This window comes from Zosterops lateralis (genome assembly GCF_965231275.1).
Source record: "Zosterops lateralis genome assembly, chromosome: 6".
Taxonomy (NCBI): domain Eukaryota; kingdom Metazoa; phylum Chordata; class Aves; order Passeriformes; family Zosteropidae; genus Zosterops; species Zosterops lateralis.
This window is the reverse complement of record NC_139761.1, coordinates 36,332,975-36,352,535: the sequence shown is the minus strand read 5'-3', so window position 1 is coordinate 36,352,535 and position 19,561 is coordinate 36,332,975. Positions and strand designations below refer to the sequence as shown.

Genomic DNA, 19,561 nt, shown 5'->3' with positions numbered 1-19,561 from the left:
CCTTTAAAGCTTTCTTATTGCCACTACTTGCTCTATGTTGATCCCAGAGAAAAAACAGTAAGAAATATCAACATGTAGCACATTTAAGATTTTGTGAAAATGAACATAGCTTCAGCAGAAACTCTAGTACCTATGGATGAGCATCTCAATACTTGTATCCAAAGAGGCCAATATTACATTTCAGGCACAATTAAGGAGGAGATGTAAGGTTCTGCAGTCTGCTGAAAAAGACTAATATAACAAGGACTTCAAACGACCATGAAAACCACAGCCCCCACTTTGTGCTTCACAACATTTTGGTGCAGCTCATTCACTCAAGCATGAAGCCTGGAATCCTCCTAAAATTAAATCTGATGGACTCTAAGTTGTTTGACAACCTGTACTTATACAGCACCAACTATACTCCTTTTCTTGACACTGATCTCATGAACAACAGTCAGACAGCAATAAGAAAAGTCAGGTCTCATTTTAATGTCTCATGTTTAACTCTGTACCTGGTCTCTTACCATTACACAAAATCATGTATATATCACCTCTTGGAATTTCAGCTTGCTCTCCTTCAATGCAAATTTCCTTTACATAACTTCACTTTCATGTATGATTTTGACTGTACTGAATGCAACTTCAGAGAAATGTATCTAGGATTAGAAATAACTAGATTTGAGATACATGTAAAGAAGTGGGTTTTCATTATTAGCCTTTTTTTTTCCTGTATCAACCTTCCAATTTTGCCTACCTGCAAAATACTGATAAAAACAGAGAAGAGATTGCACCATAGAAATGAAACAACTTCTATTTTTGATAAAGTATCTTTGAACACCTTGGCAAGTAACAGGCTGGAAGAATCTAAGTAACAACTTAGATGTTGTATTATGAATCTGCCTAGTTTACACTGGAGATTATTCAAGGTTGTTGTCTAGAAAATAAAGTGGATTTTAACCATAACGCAAAGCATATAATAGTGAAAATACTCCTCTATGTAACTTTGTACATTGAGATTTTTATTACACAAGAAATAGTGCTGTGGCTTTTTTTTTTTTTTTTTTTTTTTTTTTTTTTTTTTTTTTTTTTTCTTAATTAACAGGATTCTTGTTCTAATTTTCTTCAGAACATTTTTGCTAGTAGACTTCAATCTACCTACCTCTACCTTTTACCTTTTTAGGAATCAGTTCTCAAAAACCATTTACCAAGAATAAGCATTAAGAGCAACATCATTAACACCCAAATGGTGGCCCAAAGCTTCATCAAAGCAGTGAGGACATGACAACCAGCAGCTTGTAACATAAAAAACAGCAAGAAAGTACTGGCCATATCTATGTAACAGATGTCTGGACTGTTTACTTAGGTCTGTAATAAATCACTTCTTTTTAAGTATGTATCACACAGCACATTAGACCAACATTAGACAAGGTTTCCCTTTCTAGGGGTTAAGTATCTGCCAAACAGTAAAGCCAGTTCTTCAAGATACAAAACCAGAAACACTGAACTAGATCAGTTTCAGGGCATGTAAATATTAAATTCTGTACTTAAGATTTCTTTCAGAAATTTAGGTAGACACTGCAGGAATTTGCATCTTTAAAATACTAGGATAAGTTTCAAGCGGAGTGTATCTTTACATAAGAAAAAGCATGTTACTATTCCTTACAGTATGACCATGATACAGCCTACATGGATAACTGATAGTTTATCAACCATTTACCAGCTCTTCTCCTTTCATATACTGACAGACACCACTCTAACACACTTGTAAAATGAACTTTGAGGTGCCAAAGTGCCTTCAAATAAAAACTGAATCTACGAGAAGTTACTTTATTTTCTTTTTCTTTTTAAATATACATATACAAGATATTTTATTTCAAAAGCACAAGAACATTATACAAGTTTCAAATTTACATTTTTGCAATTTAAGATACCAGTATGTGCATTATCAAATAACTTCTGTCAGCTTGGATGGAACAGAAATAAGTGGCATAAGCATCTTGCAGTCACTAAATACAGATTATACTCACAGTGAACAAAACTGCATAGTAATTTATGAAATGAAAGATGACCACACTAGTCAGTGAATGATATGGGAGCCCATTTGCTAAATTAGTATGTGCAAACATATAGAAAGATGCAACTTTCTTCTCCCACTTCTTTAGCTACAAAGAGATTTCCAGAGCTTTAAAGGAGCTCACCTGCTCTTACCAGCTCCTGTCCTTGTATACTACAGTTCAGACAGAAAACAAAATAAAGCAATCTCACTGTATATTGACTAATGGAAATTTTGTATCAGTGAAGTGCAAGATAACTGAAAGTTTTTGATAACTGAATATATAAATATCAGAGGGAAACAGTAAGAGAATACAGGTTTGGTACCAATGAGGCATTTGCCAGTCTTAATTCAGTATTTTTGTTGGCAAGCAGTGTTTTGGTGACATAAAAAGCACCACTGCATGCAAGTTTTCATTATAACTGTTCTAAACTCAGTATGTCTTTCAAACATGTTTTAGAGAAGACTAAGAGAATTAATGCTTGTCTTTATAGACTTTAATACTCAGGTTTTGAATCTGACAGAATCAAAGTAAGGAGAATGGTCTTAATTTCAAGAAACAGAATACCTGGAAAATATACCAAAGCCAACTTTTTATCTTACTGGGGAAGGATTACAGCAAAAGTTTTAAAAATTTATTTGAAACCAGAACAATGTTTGAGATCATTGCTATTCCATCTTTAGATTAGTTATGGTGCTTGCAGCACACTCATACATACATACTAGAAAAATATTTTTAAAAAGCCCAGAAAAATGATATTTAAATTTAAATCATTAATTGTGATTCTATCTCTCATGTAATTGTGGGGAAACAAAAAATCATACAAAAACACATTAAGAAAACACATCAGACATTAATTTGAAAACCTCCCCTTGAAAGTCTTATTAAAATGGCACAAAAGAATCCAAATAGCAAAGGGGCAGGGAAATTTAGGGTAGTGACGACTTCAAACTTTCACATGGAAATGGCATTTCCTGGGAAAGAGCTTTTACCCATCACACTACAAATTCTCTCATGTATATTATGGCTGAAATTCAGAAAACAGAACAACAAACATTTAGAACTGAAGCACAATCACATATCATTGAGAGAGAGTTCAACCACAATGTGCTATTAAGTACTGAAGGGTAAAGAGACAGACATAGCCACCTTTTCTTTCCTTTTTTGCTCTACCTGGCATTGAACCACTGAACACACCTCTCAAAACACACCATTTCATTTATGCAGACTCCAAAACATGTTCCAAACAACAGTGACAGCAGATGATGTGTGGAAAATCCTTCAGATATGGGCAAACTTATTTCTGATTCTAAAATTTGCTGCCTTGGGGCCTTGATTTTAGTCCAGTGAGAGCTTTGAAGGCCATTTACTTTACTGAGGTCTCTGGTTCTTGCGCAGCTTACAGAGCTACACCACAACTACCTACCTGCAGTGTTTTCACTTTTGATTCTTGGGGAAGGTCTCAGAAGACAAACCGTAAAGGAAGTAAAACTAACCACAACCTAGGCAAACAGTGAAGCCCCAGACATCTTATGGTATACATTAATGGAGGATAAATTCGTTACCTAAAGTGCAGTTCTGGCAATGCAAAAAGCACAGACCTAATTTTTTGATGCAACAAGCAAGATGGTAATCCTGCCATGCACTTTCTATCCCACACTGTTCATTTAAAGAATTCATCAATGAAAACTCTTCATTAAATCCCAAGATATATCTGAATGCAAGCTTTTTCTGTAAAACTTATTCTTTATTGTACCTGTTGCTGCAGGTGACTAAAGACCTGGCACCATTTCCACTCCAATATTATCTCGATCTATTTAAAGCTTCACTAAGCTTGGGAAAAGAACCCAGGAAGAAAATAAAGGAGGCTTTTCCTTGGCAACACCATTTAGGTATGTTCTCAAGGCATGGAAGAGACAAATGTGGTGTGTGCTCTGAAACACAGTATTTGGGAACTGTCCTCATGAAGATACGTGAAACAATTTAAATTTCTGAAAAAATGGAAATATTTCTGGTTCAATAATAATTACAGAATGTAGTTTTCCTTTTTTTTTTTTTTTTTTGCAAAGAAAAAGAGAGGAAAATATATGATATGAGTTTCTGTTTTAATGCATCAGTGATACATCCAACCTAGTGATTTCATCAATGAATTGTCTGAACTACAGAAATCACTTGAGTAGATTTTTTACTGCCACCCTCCTTTCCTTTTCCAAAGCACTGCCACAGGTAAGAGTCTTCACTAAAATCAAGAGACTCAGAGCAGTTGCCAGTTGAATCCGAAGATGATTTGATCCGTTTCCTGGCTCCTGGCAATCTCCTCTATGATGCAGTGCTGCTGCCACAGCAGACGGAGCTTCCGGTAACGCTCCTGACATAAGTGCAGGGGATTGCCTCTTCTTCAGAAAGGAAAAGAGAACAACCAGTTAGCAAATCAGAATAACAACTGATAAACTGTCCAATTTAAAGGCTAACATTAACATTAGACTAATTAAATACTAATTAAATTCCAACAAGTCTATTGGAAATGTAAAAATATCTCTACTCGTGACAAGCAAATGCTGCCATGTCTATGATGACACTTCAGCAATTGCAGTTCTCACATGTTTCTGATGAAATACCTACAAAGCATTCTTGAGAAAAGAAAGAAAGTTTAACAGTACCAAAAATGTGTCTTTTTTCATTATTAACTACCCGTTCCTGACTGGAAACTGCCAACAGTTCCCTAGGCCAAGATACACATTACATACAGTGCTGTACACATTAGTCAGAAGAATGTGTTGTCCAGTGAGTATAAGAAAGGAAGAGATACAAAAATGGAAAGGCAGGAAGTCAAACATTTACTTACTTTAGACCTGGATCTGTTTCTCCATATTCATCCAAGTAGGGTGCAGGATAGAAGCAGCCCCTGGTTTTACCATCAAGGAGGACAACTTTGCATTCCCTGATTCTTAAAGAAAAGAATAGCTACATTTAAAATACAACTCCAAGCAGGCTCCTCTCTTTTTGGTAAGCTATAATTTATGTCAAAGTAATGTTTCTTTATCTCAGACAAAAAGAATCAGCTGCTCTGACAATGTGAACTCTGTCCTTCCAATATTCCTCTTTATTCTTTAACACATGGAATTTTGGCTACTTACTTGAGAAACATGCAGACTCCAGCTCCACACTGAAGAGCATGAGAAGTACAGGCTCCCAGCTCCTCCCCATTCACTAGTTCCTGACAGCAAGTATTCTGGGAACACAACATTGCCCCACAGAATAAACACAATACTGGGTGTTTTTGTTCATCGTCAGAAGACCGTGGGCATCTGTAAGAAGTGTAGCCAAATGTCAACTAAGGTTAACGTTCCTTAAAAAAAAACCCAAAAGACCTATCTAACCAATTAAAAACCCCAAATCACAATCAAACAAAAGCCTAAGACTTATTATGGCACAATCATTTCACATATCTGCTTCCTCACGTTGTATTTTCACACTGCTTGAAATGATTTATCTGCAAGATATCTGCTTTGAGTAGGAGGTTGAACTAGATGATCAACAGAAGCCCCTTCTGACCTCAATTTATCCTATGATTCACTCTTCTTGGCATAAAACAGTGCCATCATCTGGGCTTGTTGTGTCCAGTGCAAAAATAATTTTCAGGCTTATGGCCAACCAAATGCACATTGCACAGGAAAAATGACCAGCAGAATAAGCAATAAAAATTTTATATGCTGTCTTATCAAACACAAGTAGCTTCATTTAGCAAGCTGTTGTGTTTCACATTTAAAATGAACAGGTGCTAGTACTGGCCAGTATAACCATAGCAATGCCTTCACTTCAAAATAATTTCTGTATTCTTTCAACACCAGTTGCAGTAACTGCAAGAATATAAAATTCACTAGAAGTGACAAAACACCTAACAACACATTTAAATATGCCACATCTTACCTAAACTGAGAGGCTTGGTTCAGAAGGCAACTGTAATCTTCAGGAAGCTCTATTAAATGATTTCTTTTCCTAGGATACCTGGGTAAGTGGAATAGAACTATTATGAGAATAATAAAGATCAAAGTAAACAATGGAATAAATAACTACTAATCCCTGCTAAACTTGTGGACATTTCTGCAAAAGGCCACAATTCTAGAGCAATTCTTCAGTCCTGGGATCCCAAGTGAGACACCCCACAGGGGAGCTTCAACATTTCTATATTCCAACAAAGGTGTTGAACATAAATTTCACATATAACCTACATGTATGAAAACATTTCAGATATTTCAATTAGCTTTTATTCCTTCCTTGAGCAGGACACATTGCTTGTCTAACAATGTTGTACAATCTCAATGAAGAGCCAGTGTATGAGGAATAATAAACAAGATATTTAAAGACAAATGTATGTAGTAGTATTCTGCTCTACTAGTAGAGCAGAATGATTAACACACAAAGTCTCTAGCTTGCCCACAACAAGCACTTCATTCTTTCAAGTGTTTTAAGTCAAAAAACAGGAGAAAACAACAACAATAAGCTTACCTTATTGCAATGCTTTTCCCTTTCAAACAACTTAACACCACTGGATCAGCACACCACCTATTTCAAACAAACATTTGCAGATGACAGCATTTGATAAAAGTATACATTTAGGTTCATTAAACAAAACTAGTAAGTGATAAGCAAAGACAAAACAGTGATAAAAGCATTGATAGTTCTACCTAAAACCTTGCAAGGAAAAACAGGGGTGTTTTTTTATAGTTTTCTTCAGGGGACTGTTTTAAGTTTGCATACAGGAGGAAAAACATATGTGAAAAAACAAAAATATAATAATGCACATGAAAACACAAGATTTACACAGAGTTAAAAAATGCAAGCAATCTTCAGACATATTCAGTTTCTCCAAGTGGGCTACAATACACAGCACCTTTTACATGTGCTAGAAGACACAGCATAAATAAATATTGTACGTTCTAACAGAAAAAACTTTGCTTTTTTATTAAATAACCATAACCTAATGGTTATTTTACAATGGTTTATTTCATGATGTGTGCTTGCTTAGAATGACCAAACGTGTCTATTAAAACAGTGGCAGGTATTGGCCAGTTACTGAACCGAGGAACTGGTATGTTTAAGATGTCTTTTACGTTATTTCTACAAAAAAAAAAAAAAAAAAAAAAAAAAAAAAAAAAAAAAAGGAGAAGGGAGAAAGAACTGCAGCAGATGGTCAATCTAGTATGCTTCATTTAACACATTTCTCAACAATCATCAAATTTAGTCCTCTGAAATAAGATTCTGTGAAAAAACATATGGGAACCTGCATGATGATTTGGCAACTGTTACTATTACATTAAACATGCAACTCCTCCTACTTGAAACCTTTTTTTCTGACTGGGAGCACTGTAGCTATTTGTTAATCCTGCTTCTAGTGATCTTTCCCAATATTCACAAGCACCATCTTCTGAGTTCTCTTAGAAGCACTTCTATGCCATTAAGCAAATATGTAGGAACAAGACAAACTTATTTAATAGTCTACTTGTAAAAATTAATCTACTAATTCAAAAGTAATAATCTACACTACAAATGGAATTGATGATAATAAAACTGTATGTAGGGAAGGGTATAGGTCATCTATATAGACTGTTGGAAATCAACAGTTCAAAATGTCCCTAAATGGAAGAAATCTAGACAACAAAAGTTAAAACAACTAGAGGTCAAAAAACCCAACCAAACAACAATACAGTAAAAGCTAATGTGAGTTAGAGAATCCTGCCAAGAACCAGGAATAATCATTACTGCCACCAGGTGCTCAAATGGTCACATTAAATACAGAGACATTCTCCAACGTAATATAACTAGATTATTCTTCACTGGGGATGGGAAATGGTGTGTCTGTTCATTTAATTTGAGGTTTTGAATGCAGAATTTAACCAATTCTTTCTTTACTACTAAATTAAAGAATGTCTTCTTTACTGCTACTTTCACAAACTGAAAGAGGAGGAATTTACATTAGAAGTTAGGAAAAAATTCTTTTCCTTTGGATGGTAAGATACTGGAACAGGTTGCCCAAAGAAGTTGTGGATGCCCCAACCCTGAAAGTGTTCAAGGACAGGCTGAATAAGCCTTGAAGCAGCCAGGTTTTGTGGAAGGTGTCCCTGTCCACGGCAAGAGGATTGGACCCAGATGATCTTTAAGGTCCCTCCCAACTCTCTAACATTATATGATTCCGTGACTGCAGATGGCAATGTACATAATGCTCAAACTGCACCTTTTAGCCATTAAGCCAATTTAACATCCAACAGTCTATTTTGCAAATGCTGAGAAGAAATAATACAAAGCCTCACCCTGCCAGCTACATGATTTTCTACATTCTCATTTTATTAGCTCGTTTAATCAGCACTTTTGCTGTAGAGAGACTAAAAATGGGCAAATGAACATGGACTGGCATAGCAAACAAGCAAAGGTTTAAAATAATTTCTCTGTGTATAATTTTATATAGGTCTGCAAGCACTAGTCCCTTACACTGTAATTATTTCATTTTAGAATTAGCGTGACATAGTGAGTGCTTTATGTTTTTGAAGTATTTTGAGAGATTCAGTGTACCTATGCAAAATGTTTAGAACTTCAGTATGAATTTGAGCTCATTTATTGTCAGTTTTGATATAGAATTCCCACAAGGCCATCACAACAAAAAAACATTGCCTGTCCAGTCCCAGTTAGTACCTTTGAAGCAGTGGATTTACTGTGTCCCAATATTCATGGAAGAGCAGGAATAAATTTGTAGGTAGAGAGAGGTAACTACAAAGTGCCTTGAATTGCCCTTCTTCAGAAACTGCAAAAGAAGACACGAACAACTGTTTAAGTGTTTCGGCACTGCTGAATAATTCACTCAAAACTAGAAATCTCCTGATCCCTGTTCCATTGAATAGTCTGTATCCTACAGCTTCAGCATAGATCCTATATAGTACAGTTGGAGATTATTCTGTCAACTTCATCAGAGCTATAATAATCTGGATTATCTGAGGATCTGTTTAAACAAATTTGATATATATTAAATATTTTTTAATGCATAAGTTACTGTAATAACAGAATTCCTTGCTTAAATCACTGCATAATATGTAACTCAAGTCCAGTAGATTTCTGTACTTGCATTTTAGTTTTTCACTATCCTTATGATAGTCTTCAATGATATTAAATTTCTCTGTAATCAAGTCAGTGCTACCATTACATAAAACTGGGGTAATTTTATAGTTTGTTGGACAATGATTTATTGTCTCTGCTAAAGAAAATTATGTTGTTCGGTCACCAGAAAGACTCCTCCCTACAGAATCAAAGATCCAGACTCCTGGTAAGGGTAACAGCATATCCCAATGTGCAGAGATTTTGACTTGCATATCAGAATGAAATTAAAACTTAGTTGACAGTTTTATATAAATCAATTTTGCATTTTTGTTTTCATATATTATACGTGTTATATTTTGTCTTTTATTCATAAAAATTGTTGTCCCTCTTTCCAAATAGTTGATGATTCTGTGTTTCACTGCATTTTGACACATGACAAAATATTTATTTTTGGGGTTAGTATCACTAATGCATTAGGATCCTTCAAAGAAGAGGCTTAAGTTTTATAATGTGCTTTGTATCTATTTGGCTTTGTTTTGCTCAATCCTTGTGTCTTTAGTGTTTACCAACATTAGCACTACACAAAACCACTGAGTTTTTAAAATATATTTCAGGTAATTTCTCAGGTGATGTAATAACCTAAGTTCCTGAAATTATCCTTAAACCGCTGAATCTTTATCAACAAGTACTTACTATCAATATATCACTGATAATTGCCATATACTCAGAAGTAAAGCTCTTCTTATGCAAAGAAGGCCAAGACAATTCAACTTCACATGCCTGGCCCTTCCTTTACAAATTAGTAATTTCTTAACTTTCCAAGTCTTACTTCCATGTATTGACTATTGTTAAGTTATTGTGAACATTTAAAAAATCTTTCAAGACAAAGAAGGTCATGCATTTGTTTTCTCATATTTACCTTGCAGTAGTTCCTCAGGTGGAGAAACTCCCAGCAAATAATGAAAAAATAAAGCAGCACAACGAAGGTAAGGCATGATGCCTTTTTTAACACAATCCCACACAAGCCAGCCTGGAATATCCTGACTAAAGCAACTGTAAAACACAAATAAGAAATAGCTGTAGTAATAATCCATAGTGCAAATCATTCTAGCACTATCACATTTTGGCTAGCATTGATAGAATGGTAGCTGTGTAGAAGGAACCTACATGTACCCCAAATTCTGTGAAACACAACCACCAGCACTTAACTTCCAACTTCCCCTTTGCCCAAGGAATGAGTACTGTGTTTATGAACCACACTTGTATTAAATCTTCAAATTAGACAGCTGTACCTGTCAGAAAAGTCTGAAAAATGGGCACTAACACTCAAATAAGCAACAATGTTCAGCTTTACATTTATCCCCCTTTTGTAGTAGGACCATCTCCTCCTTTCTGGATTCCATTTATAACACAAGAGACCTACACCATAATAATCAAAAACAAAGAAAAAATAAATACTGCAGTTGGATGTATGGATACAGGTATTTTTTCATCCTCAGGCTAACGATTTACAAATCACCAGCTGTTCACAAGCAATAGCCACTTTAAGTAAAAGCATTTCTTTCACCAGTTTGAGTGTTCAGGAGCGTGGGAAGAAAGCACAAGGCACTGTGGTAACTCCCATACAAAATCAGTCATTTTTTTCCTGTCTTCTGTGTTGTCCTGGTCAACTCTGTGGATTGATGTCTTTGCAGGAAAATGTAATGCTACAACTGAACTGCTACTCACCTACTGGTGTACTGGCAAATCTCTCTACAGAAAGACTGTGCAGACTGTGCCTCCTCACTGTTGTCAGATGAGTGAGCAGCAGGGGATTCTGCACACAAAAGGATGAATCCACTGTAAATGCACTCCATCCTGACACACTTCTCTTTTACAAATACAAAAACTTTTTTTGTTATTATTCAATCGCATTACAGGATTAATTTCACTTAATTTGCTTAATTCTTTTTTATTTGCTGTTTTCTGTCTTAAAAACGTTCTCCTAAGACTGAATGCAGTAAGGAACAATGAGAACTACTCCTTCACTGCTTATCCTCATGTAAAAACTGCTTCCTTCCCTTGTACTTTTGAAGTTGCCCTACATAGCTTAAGCTACAGAAATTTTTTAAAATGTCTAGATTTTTTAAAATTCCTATCATACCAAAGTAAAAACAAAGTACTAGCTAGAAAGTTTATAGACTACTGGTAATTTTTAACCATGTTATGAAATAGAAAAATTAAATTCTCTCCTATCAGTTTACAGGATTCTGTATTTCGGATCTGGGTATTTACTAAATTGAAGGGAAAAGAACATTTTATTTCCCACATCTGTGTTGATTTTCACTGTGCAGCTCAGTGATGTTAGCAGAACTTTGATTCTCCTACAAAGTGTGAAGAAGGGAAAGTTACGCCCCTGAAATGACTGACTGGAGCAAGTATTGCTATTAATATTAATAACTATTAACTATTAATAACTATTAATATTAGTAACTATTTTGTTTTCTTGGCATAAGCACACAGAAGTAACATAATGAAATGCTCTGAACTCGATATAGCGCTATTTAATTTTTACCAGGAAACAGTTGTTACTACCTAGGCCTAAGTGTCACGTACCATGAGGTTGTTTATACCTGGAAAGTACTAATGGTATCAATCCATAATTTTAAGAAATTGTCAAAAAACGCCACAAAAATGCAGCATAAATACACATCTACCTGTTGCCGAAGAGATGACAATTTGCATTATGTGTGCCAGTGTTGTCAGATGGAAGAGGTAGAGGTGGTTATAGGCTGAACTAACTGATGAAGGCTGCAAGTCTACAGCATCTTCCCAGTATAAAGATGGAAAGGATAATACAGTTCCCACCTACAGTGAAAAGGAAGAGGCAAATATTAAAGTGCCAAAAATTTGGTAATAGCTACAAGAATAGCAACTATATTCTTGCCACACTTTTGTATTTTATTTCTGTAGTCTGAGTAGGTTAATCTATCTTGCTAAGTTTTGATTCAAAGTGTAGCAAAATTCACTGGAAAATATTAACCATTTGTGCACTAGGGCACGTAGAAAACTCAGAGTTGCATGGTAATTGCCACTTTGGAGAAATACCATGCCCAGTTCCTAAAAAGCTTAATTTCTGTTCTTTGACACAAGACAAGGCATACTAAAAAAAAGTGGGAAATGAGACCAAGCATTAGATAGAAGGGCAGCCAGGGCAAAACAGATTTTATTTGGTGAGTTTGGTTTTGTTGGCTGTTTTCTGCTTGCTTGGAGGTTTTTAACAGCAGAAAAATGTAAAACACAGATTTGTATTAAGAGGCTAAGAAAAATACAGAAGGTAATGAGAGTCAATATGAAGAAATTAGAAGGTATGAGATACTGACTGAGATGAGGTGAAAGTGAGGGAAAAAAACCTGAGTGCATTTCTTAAGTTTTTTTATGTTTAATATCAATGGAAGTGGCAAAAAGAAGACTGAGATTGCAAGAATGAAATTTAATAAGAACGAAACAGCAAAGACTTGAAAGTTAGCAGAACTAGAAGCAAATACATACAGAAGTCATATGTAAGCATTTGATTGTTGCTTATATATAATCATTTAACTCATGCAAGAGAACAGATACTATTTACAGAGTACAGTACACAAAAATTTATGCTTAAAAGAAAGTATTAATACAAAGAATAAAATGAACCTGCTCACCAAAATGTGGAACATATCTACTTCTAAGAGTGATGGAGTGTCCTCCCCTTTAAAGTTTGGTAGGAGAACTACAAAATAAAGGTATCAGTTATACATTTAGCATGTATTTTCTTATTTTGGATTAAACTGTAGGATCAGAATCTGATTTTACAGCCTCTATCCTTTTTTGTATTTTCATCAAATGAAGGTTCAGATCTCTAAAGTAAGGATCTATTTAATTAACTGCTTACCACTGATTTAACTGATTGTGCGTGTTTAGCTATTTCCACACACCCAAACAGCTGACAATATTAATTAATATATCTTCAAAATTCTGAGACATATATCTTTATTTCTCCAGCTCTAATAAATCACACAGAGTGTTAAGGGTGAAGGTCCTTAGGCACCTCAACACTAGATGCCTCACAACCTCACCCAATACAAAAGCCTAAGAACCACATCTAAGAGTCTGATCTAACAGAAACCAAATCAGAGAGTGGGATTCACAAAGGCCACTATACTAACCCAATCAATAAGAAATATGGGGGAAACTACATGCCTCAAACTAGCTCTCCCTGAGACTGAAATAGCTTAAGCTCGGCTTCAAGCAGTCTTTTGAAAGTACTGAAAGTGACAGAATTACAGAATGGTTTGCTTTGAAAGGGAGCTTAAAGATCATCCAGTTCCCACTCCTCTGCCAAAGGCAGGAATGTGACTCACTACATCAGGCTGCTGAGAGCTCCATCCAATATGACCTTTAACACTTTCAGGGTTGGGGCAACCACAACTTCTTTGAACATCTTGTTTCAGTGCCTCACCACTCTCATAGTACAGAATTTCTGTCTAATAGTTAACCTAAACCTAGTCTTTTTCAGTTTAAAACCATTTCCCTTGATCCTGCCACTCTCTATCTCTATAAAAACTCCCTCTCCCTCCTTTTTTATAAGCCCTCTTAAGATACTGGAAGCTGCAATGAAGCCTCCCCAGAAGCCTTCTCTTCTCCATGATAAGAAGATGAGGTCTCACAATTAAGAAATACCTATTTTGTAGCTTTATTCACCTGTTTAGAAGAGAATTTGGGTAATTCTGAATATTGCCAGAAAGAGTTGGTACCCATCTCTTCCAGACTTCAGTATCTGTAAGTCTGGGTAATCTGGGGTGAGTTCAATCTACTACCCTTGATTTCAGGCAATTAAAGTGAGCACAGTTGTCAAGTACTCCAACTCTTGCTTCTACGCTGTGTTAACCTGTGTGCCACTTTGAAACAGAAACTTCAGCAAGACAAAAGGTAGTAAATAAAAGGATTACATTACCTCCTAGAAGACGAATCAGATGTTTCTGAATCAGGACCTGTGGGGATGTTGTTCTCTGAGCAGCTGCAAACTGCACTAATGCTTTAAGGCCACTGTGCTAGAACGCAAGAGAAAATGGTTGAATGGGAAAAAAGGCTAAATATAATAGTGATATAGAACTGTAAAAGCATATCTACTTCTACATAAACATAAAAGACATTTATAAATTAATATGATATGAACATCTATATATAAACAGACATACTATTCTTTCAAAGTGCTCTTTATGCTACGAATCCAAACATTGAGAGATATCCCTCAACAGAGAATGATCTTGATGTTAGCAGGTTTGACAGTTTATAGATGCATGTATACCACAAATAAACTTTTTTGTTTAAAATATATTGCACATCTTACTCGTTCATACCTGTCTGTTTTGTAGAGATCCAAATAAAGGCTTGCCCTCTGTTTCCAAGAGGTTTTCTTCAAATTAAACAGAAAAAAATAAGTTGGTTTTTTCTACACAACCTAATATTAATTTATTCTTAGTAAATACACTCCTTTTTAAAGCTCAACCTGTTACAAGAGAATTCTCTTGAAAAAAAAAAACACCTGTCTTAAATGGCACTGATAATTTCCAAGACAAATTATTGTAGTAAGCGTTTTTAAAATTTTCGGTATTTAGACCTTGCTAACTAAGGATTTAAAGGAACATTGCTTCACATAAATGATGATAAAATATTAATTATATGGATTCATATTTATTTTCAGTTACTCTTATGCAGTGCTCAAAACCATCAAGCTACATTTAGAGATGCTATGCAGCCATCTTACCCTCATATGTATCATAGAATCACAGAATGTTAAGGGGCTGAAAGGCACCCTAAAGATCATCTAATTTCCACTTCCCTGCCATGGGCAGGGGCACCCTCACTAGACCAGGTTGCTTAAGGCCTCACCCAACCTGGCCTCCAACACTGCCAGGGTTGGGGCAGCCACAACTTGCCTTGGCAACCTGGCAAAATTTGCACTACTGCATTTGATTGCAGTTTAACAGAAATACTTTGAAAACAAAACTCCCAAGTTGGAATACAGTTCATCTTTCCTCCTGGAGTGCATCGGTTCTGAAGGAGTAAAAATGAAAAAGGTATCTACTCAGCAATTTCAGAATATAAGAGACTTTCTTCTACAAATCCCACAAAAATTCTTTAAGAATATAGACAAAAACAAATAATGAGATGAGGAGTACTATTTCACAGCTATTGAATATTTAGCCCAGGAGATGCCTGCAGGTCAATGATCTTTGGCAGCCTGAAGCTATTAATTGAAAATACTCAATGTTACAAGTAGTAATGTGGAACATGGTCACTAACTGTCTCTAACTAATTAAACACAACGTTGGCATTCTGTACCATATTTCATGAGCTACTATCTAAGAAAAACATGCTATTATTTATATTGGTTTATAGATAATAATTTTGTTATTACATAAGCAATTATATATAATTTACTTTGCTATACTATTACATATGACTCATACTTATGCAGTACTATTATTTGTACAATCACATTTTGTAAAATTAAACAATCAAGCAACTGTAACATTTTCAATTCATGAGAAGGAATAAACTGAAATTATGCTTTACCTATACACTGGATGGTAAAAGCACATGTGCTCCAGGTCATCATAGGAATCCGGGAATCAGCTTCATTTGGAGCAACTTTGAGCCCAACGCTGTAAATGGTGGTAGCAAAGAGAATAAGCATCTCCTTGATACTGCTTGAGTACTTGGCTCTGCAAAAACCAAGACAAGAAAACTTCAGTCTAAATTATTAATAGTGTTAATTACTTACTGATTAATCAATCACTAACAAAGTCTAAGTCCAAACCAGGACAGTTATTAATGAAAGAAATATTGTACATGAAGGTCCTTTGTCTGGAAGAGACGAAACAAATCCCTAGTTTTCAGCAGTAAACAAGTACCTTGACAAAAAAGGCTTTAGAAATTGAGAGATTAAGAGCTGCAAAGCCAGAAGATATTACTTCTGTGTATTATATTGTAATTCACATTAGAAAACTGCAAACATTTCAAAGGAAAACACAATGAAAATCAACATTGTAAGAAACTGCAATTTTAAGTCCTGAAGTGAAAACAATAAGGTGCTAAAAATGGAAGACACTACAAGTATTTTTAAACATATTTTTTAGCATTTAAGCCTTTTTCAAATTACATTAGGTTAGTTTATGTAAATGCAGTTTTATGTAAATCATGTCCTTCCTTCAATACAAATTCTGAACTATACCTGGGATATTGAAGGGAAAATTAATATAGGGCAGAGAACACTTCCAGTAACACTTACGAGGACTGAACTCCAAAACTAAGGATGGAATGGAATTCCAAAGTTGAGTTCCCCATTCCCTTGTTCGTGAAAGGTGGAAGATTTTGTTTCTCTCCTTCCAGGGAAAAAAAAAAATACACCCGCATTAAAAAGCAAAAAAAAGGTGTTACAGTTTTTACAGCAGTTTAAAAAAAAGAGGTCATCTTTTTATTCAAAACTGATTTGAAAATAATTGCAAACACACCTCACCGGCCAGATTATATTCCATGATTTCTCCTTTAAGTAACATTTGCCTCTATTCCCCAAAACAGTAGATTCTCTGCCTCCTGTTTTTTTAAATACACATACCTACTTTCATTTTGTTCTTTATAAATCAGTTGTTCTCTTTTTTACTACCTCACAGTCCATACAGAAGTTTAACTAACTATGAGCACTGGTCTGTTGGCATTCTCTCCAAGTGCACATAATTGTTCTACAAGGAAGATAAATTAACAAAAGCCAGAAAATTGGTGAGGACACTAAAATAAAATAATCAACTCAGAAAGGGCAGTAACTTTTATCCTCAGCTTTATTTGATACTGTCTTGATTGAGAGGAAAACGTATTCTTTATTTGAAATTTTCTGCTGGTACTAGTTAAAACATGTACTGATATACATCCCACAGAATAGCTTAAAAATTAAAATAACAAACCTTTAGCATTTTTCATGCTGTAGCCTGATATCCTAACTGTGACAATCTCCAGCCACCTAGCTAGGGACAGGATTTGAGCTATTGCCTCTGCATCCTCACTGAAAACAAAAATAGACAGCAGGTTTTACTTTAACACTCAAAGAACAGCCTTAACTTAAAAAGTAGAGGGCACAATTAGATCCAAACACATTAATTCAGTATCTGCTGGGTTTTAGTGGCTTTAGAAATTTTGAGCAAACAGTACAAAATGGAGTGTAAAGCTAAATACTAGGTCTAGGCACTTTCTCATTTAATTTCAGCTCCAAATAATAGACAATCCAAAAATGTTTTATAAAAAATAGAAGACTTACTTCTAAAAGAACCATATTGGCTAAATAACTAGTAAGGAGATATGCAGTATTTTATACAGACAAGAAAGCTCAAACCCAGTTTTCCTTCCAAAAATTTGAAAAGCAGACCAGCCCCAAAGTAATTTATATATATATATACACACACACACATATATATATATGCACACACACACACACACATATATATATACACACACATATATATATATACACACACACACACATATATATATATTTTTTTAATTAGAGGTTATCCAATCTGGTATTTCACCTGTTTATTTTTTGAGCCTGCAATGGAACAATAGGAATTACAGTATTGCACAGGGATTTGCAAAGTGGACAAAGATACTCTCCATTCTCCAAGTCAAGTATCTGTTCAACACGCAGACGTCGTCGGAAGTTCAGCTCCATTGCTTCCAAGTACCTACAACATTAAAAAGGAAATTATTAGAAAGTGGAATGGCTCAAATGCAACATCAACACAAAGGTTCAAAGGGTAATTATACAGCAAACACTTATCCAAGCCAATATACAAGTCTTTTCCTTTGATTTCTAACTCTTCTACATGCTTGGATGTGAAAATAATAAAACCTTTGAGCACACAGATGAATGCATGCAAAAAGGCATGGCATATCACTGATGGGAAAATGATGGCAAGTTTTCCTTGCTTATAATAACCTTATAAATTTCTTTTAAGATTTTGCAGACAAGTAGTCCTCACATTTGTCCTCACATTATAAAGGTATGGCAGGCATAGTTTGGAGGAATATTAGTAAGTTAGGATGTCACTTATGTAATAAATAAGAGACTATATACTCAAACCTTTTGTGCCATACCATAGGTGAAGAGTCTGTTGTCCATTTTAATCCCATTAACCGATACAGCAAGTAATCTTTTCTTAAAAAGAGCAGGGGAACTGAGCTCCAATGTTGCACTACTTAGATTTACACAGATGTAGATGGATCTACCAAGAGCAGATGTATTATACTCGAGGAATATACTTCTGTTTCATTTTAAGTGTGTGCACCTATTTATTCTGTACTGTTTTACTGTAAAAAAACATTATACACACATACAGAAAAGTGAAAGGTAAGCACTAGAAATTTAGTAAGGTTTTCTAAAGTAAAATGGTGCAAGTACAAACAACAAACGTCAAGAAATTGTTTATAACATATGCCATATGAAGAGTAGCTTGTAATTGCATGGCCCAACTATCTGTTGATAATACTTCAGTGGGACTACTTTTATTATTATTTCACACTGCTTATATAGTTTAGATTGGCCAGACCTATGTAGAGTGAAATGCAGGATGATTGTATCCTACAAGTTAGGAATCTTGGTCTTTAATGTTCAGGTTGCATTCAAATCCGAAACACTTGGTCTAAATTGTGGGTCCCTCAAACAACAGAAATCCAATAAAGTCTATACAATTGCATCAATTCTTTACTTTTCATGAAGAGTTTCTTCACTGGTATGGGAAGGGTCACAAACAAATATTGGTAGATTTAACCACTCATATTCCTCATCCTCTATTGTAGATGCTAGAACCTCCTCTAAACACTCAATGGAATATGTCAGTTCACCCTTTAAATATTGACCTGGTGACAGACTTTCAGAGTATTGTTGCTATATGTAAACCTACTCAATATGGTTTCTTATTCTTGACCAGTTTTACTCCATTGTTCATATTTACATAAATTAGTAACTCCTTAGAGATTCTTCTGAGTCATAGAAAGCCCTGAAACTTTTGATGCTGATCATCTTCATCAAGTCAAAACATCTCTTGCTCCGTATTTCATTTTTAGATGAGTGTAAATAGTTTTGATCCCTTAATTAAATATCAACCTACTGTACTTTGTTTCCAGTGTACTCTTAAGATGATTTGGAAAATAAATTAATTAAAAACCATTAAAAGGCAGTAAAGATACGTTCTTACTTCTGCCAGCAGGCTGCATGCATTACATGACCACAGCTCCCTGTGTGGGTCCCACAAGGTAAGTCAGGGTGCATGAAGAGAGGATCTAGTGTATCTAGAAACATAGAGTAGAAAAATTACTTCCCATTACTATGAACAGAAATTAATAACAATTTACACAGAACATGAGCT

At 35.1% G+C, this 19,561-nt stretch overlaps 1 protein-coding gene across 4 annotated transcripts in view; it reads right to left on the bottom strand.

Moving 5' to 3' along the window:
* Positions 1-1,795: 1,795 nt before the first annotated feature.
* Positions 1,796-19,561, bottom strand: part of UBR1 (ubiquitin protein ligase E3 component n-recognin 1) — a 56,583-nt gene continuing 38,817 nt past the window's right edge. For all 4 annotated transcript variants that reach the window (XM_083863042.1, XM_083863043.1, XM_083863040.1 and 1 more), the window contains exons 31-47: positions 19,391-19,484; positions 17,726-17,878; positions 17,105-17,202; positions 16,435-16,528; positions 15,720-15,868; positions 14,501-14,556; positions 14,095-14,191; positions 12,803-12,870; positions 11,822-11,972; positions 10,854-10,941; positions 10,045-10,178; positions 8,727-8,835; positions 6,546-6,602; positions 5,967-6,044; positions 5,174-5,344; positions 4,882-4,983; positions 1,796-4,432 (exon numbers count right to left, since the gene is read on the bottom strand). In XM_083863042.1, the coding sequence (XP_083719168.1) occupies positions 4,291-4,432; positions 4,882-4,983; positions 5,174-5,344; positions 5,967-6,044; positions 6,546-6,602; positions 8,727-8,835; positions 10,045-10,178; positions 10,854-10,941; positions 11,822-11,972; positions 12,803-12,870; positions 14,095-14,191; positions 14,501-14,556; positions 15,720-15,868; positions 16,435-16,528; positions 17,105-17,202; positions 17,726-17,878; positions 19,391-19,484 (1,841 nt within the window). In that variant the 3' untranslated portion in view covers positions 1,796-4,290. The remainder of the gene's footprint in view (positions 4,433-4,881; positions 4,984-5,173; positions 5,345-5,966; positions 6,045-6,545; positions 6,603-8,726; positions 8,836-10,044; positions 10,179-10,853; positions 10,942-11,821; positions 11,973-12,802; positions 12,871-14,094; positions 14,192-14,500; positions 14,557-15,719; positions 15,869-16,434; positions 16,529-17,104; positions 17,203-17,725; positions 17,879-19,390; positions 19,485-19,561) is intronic.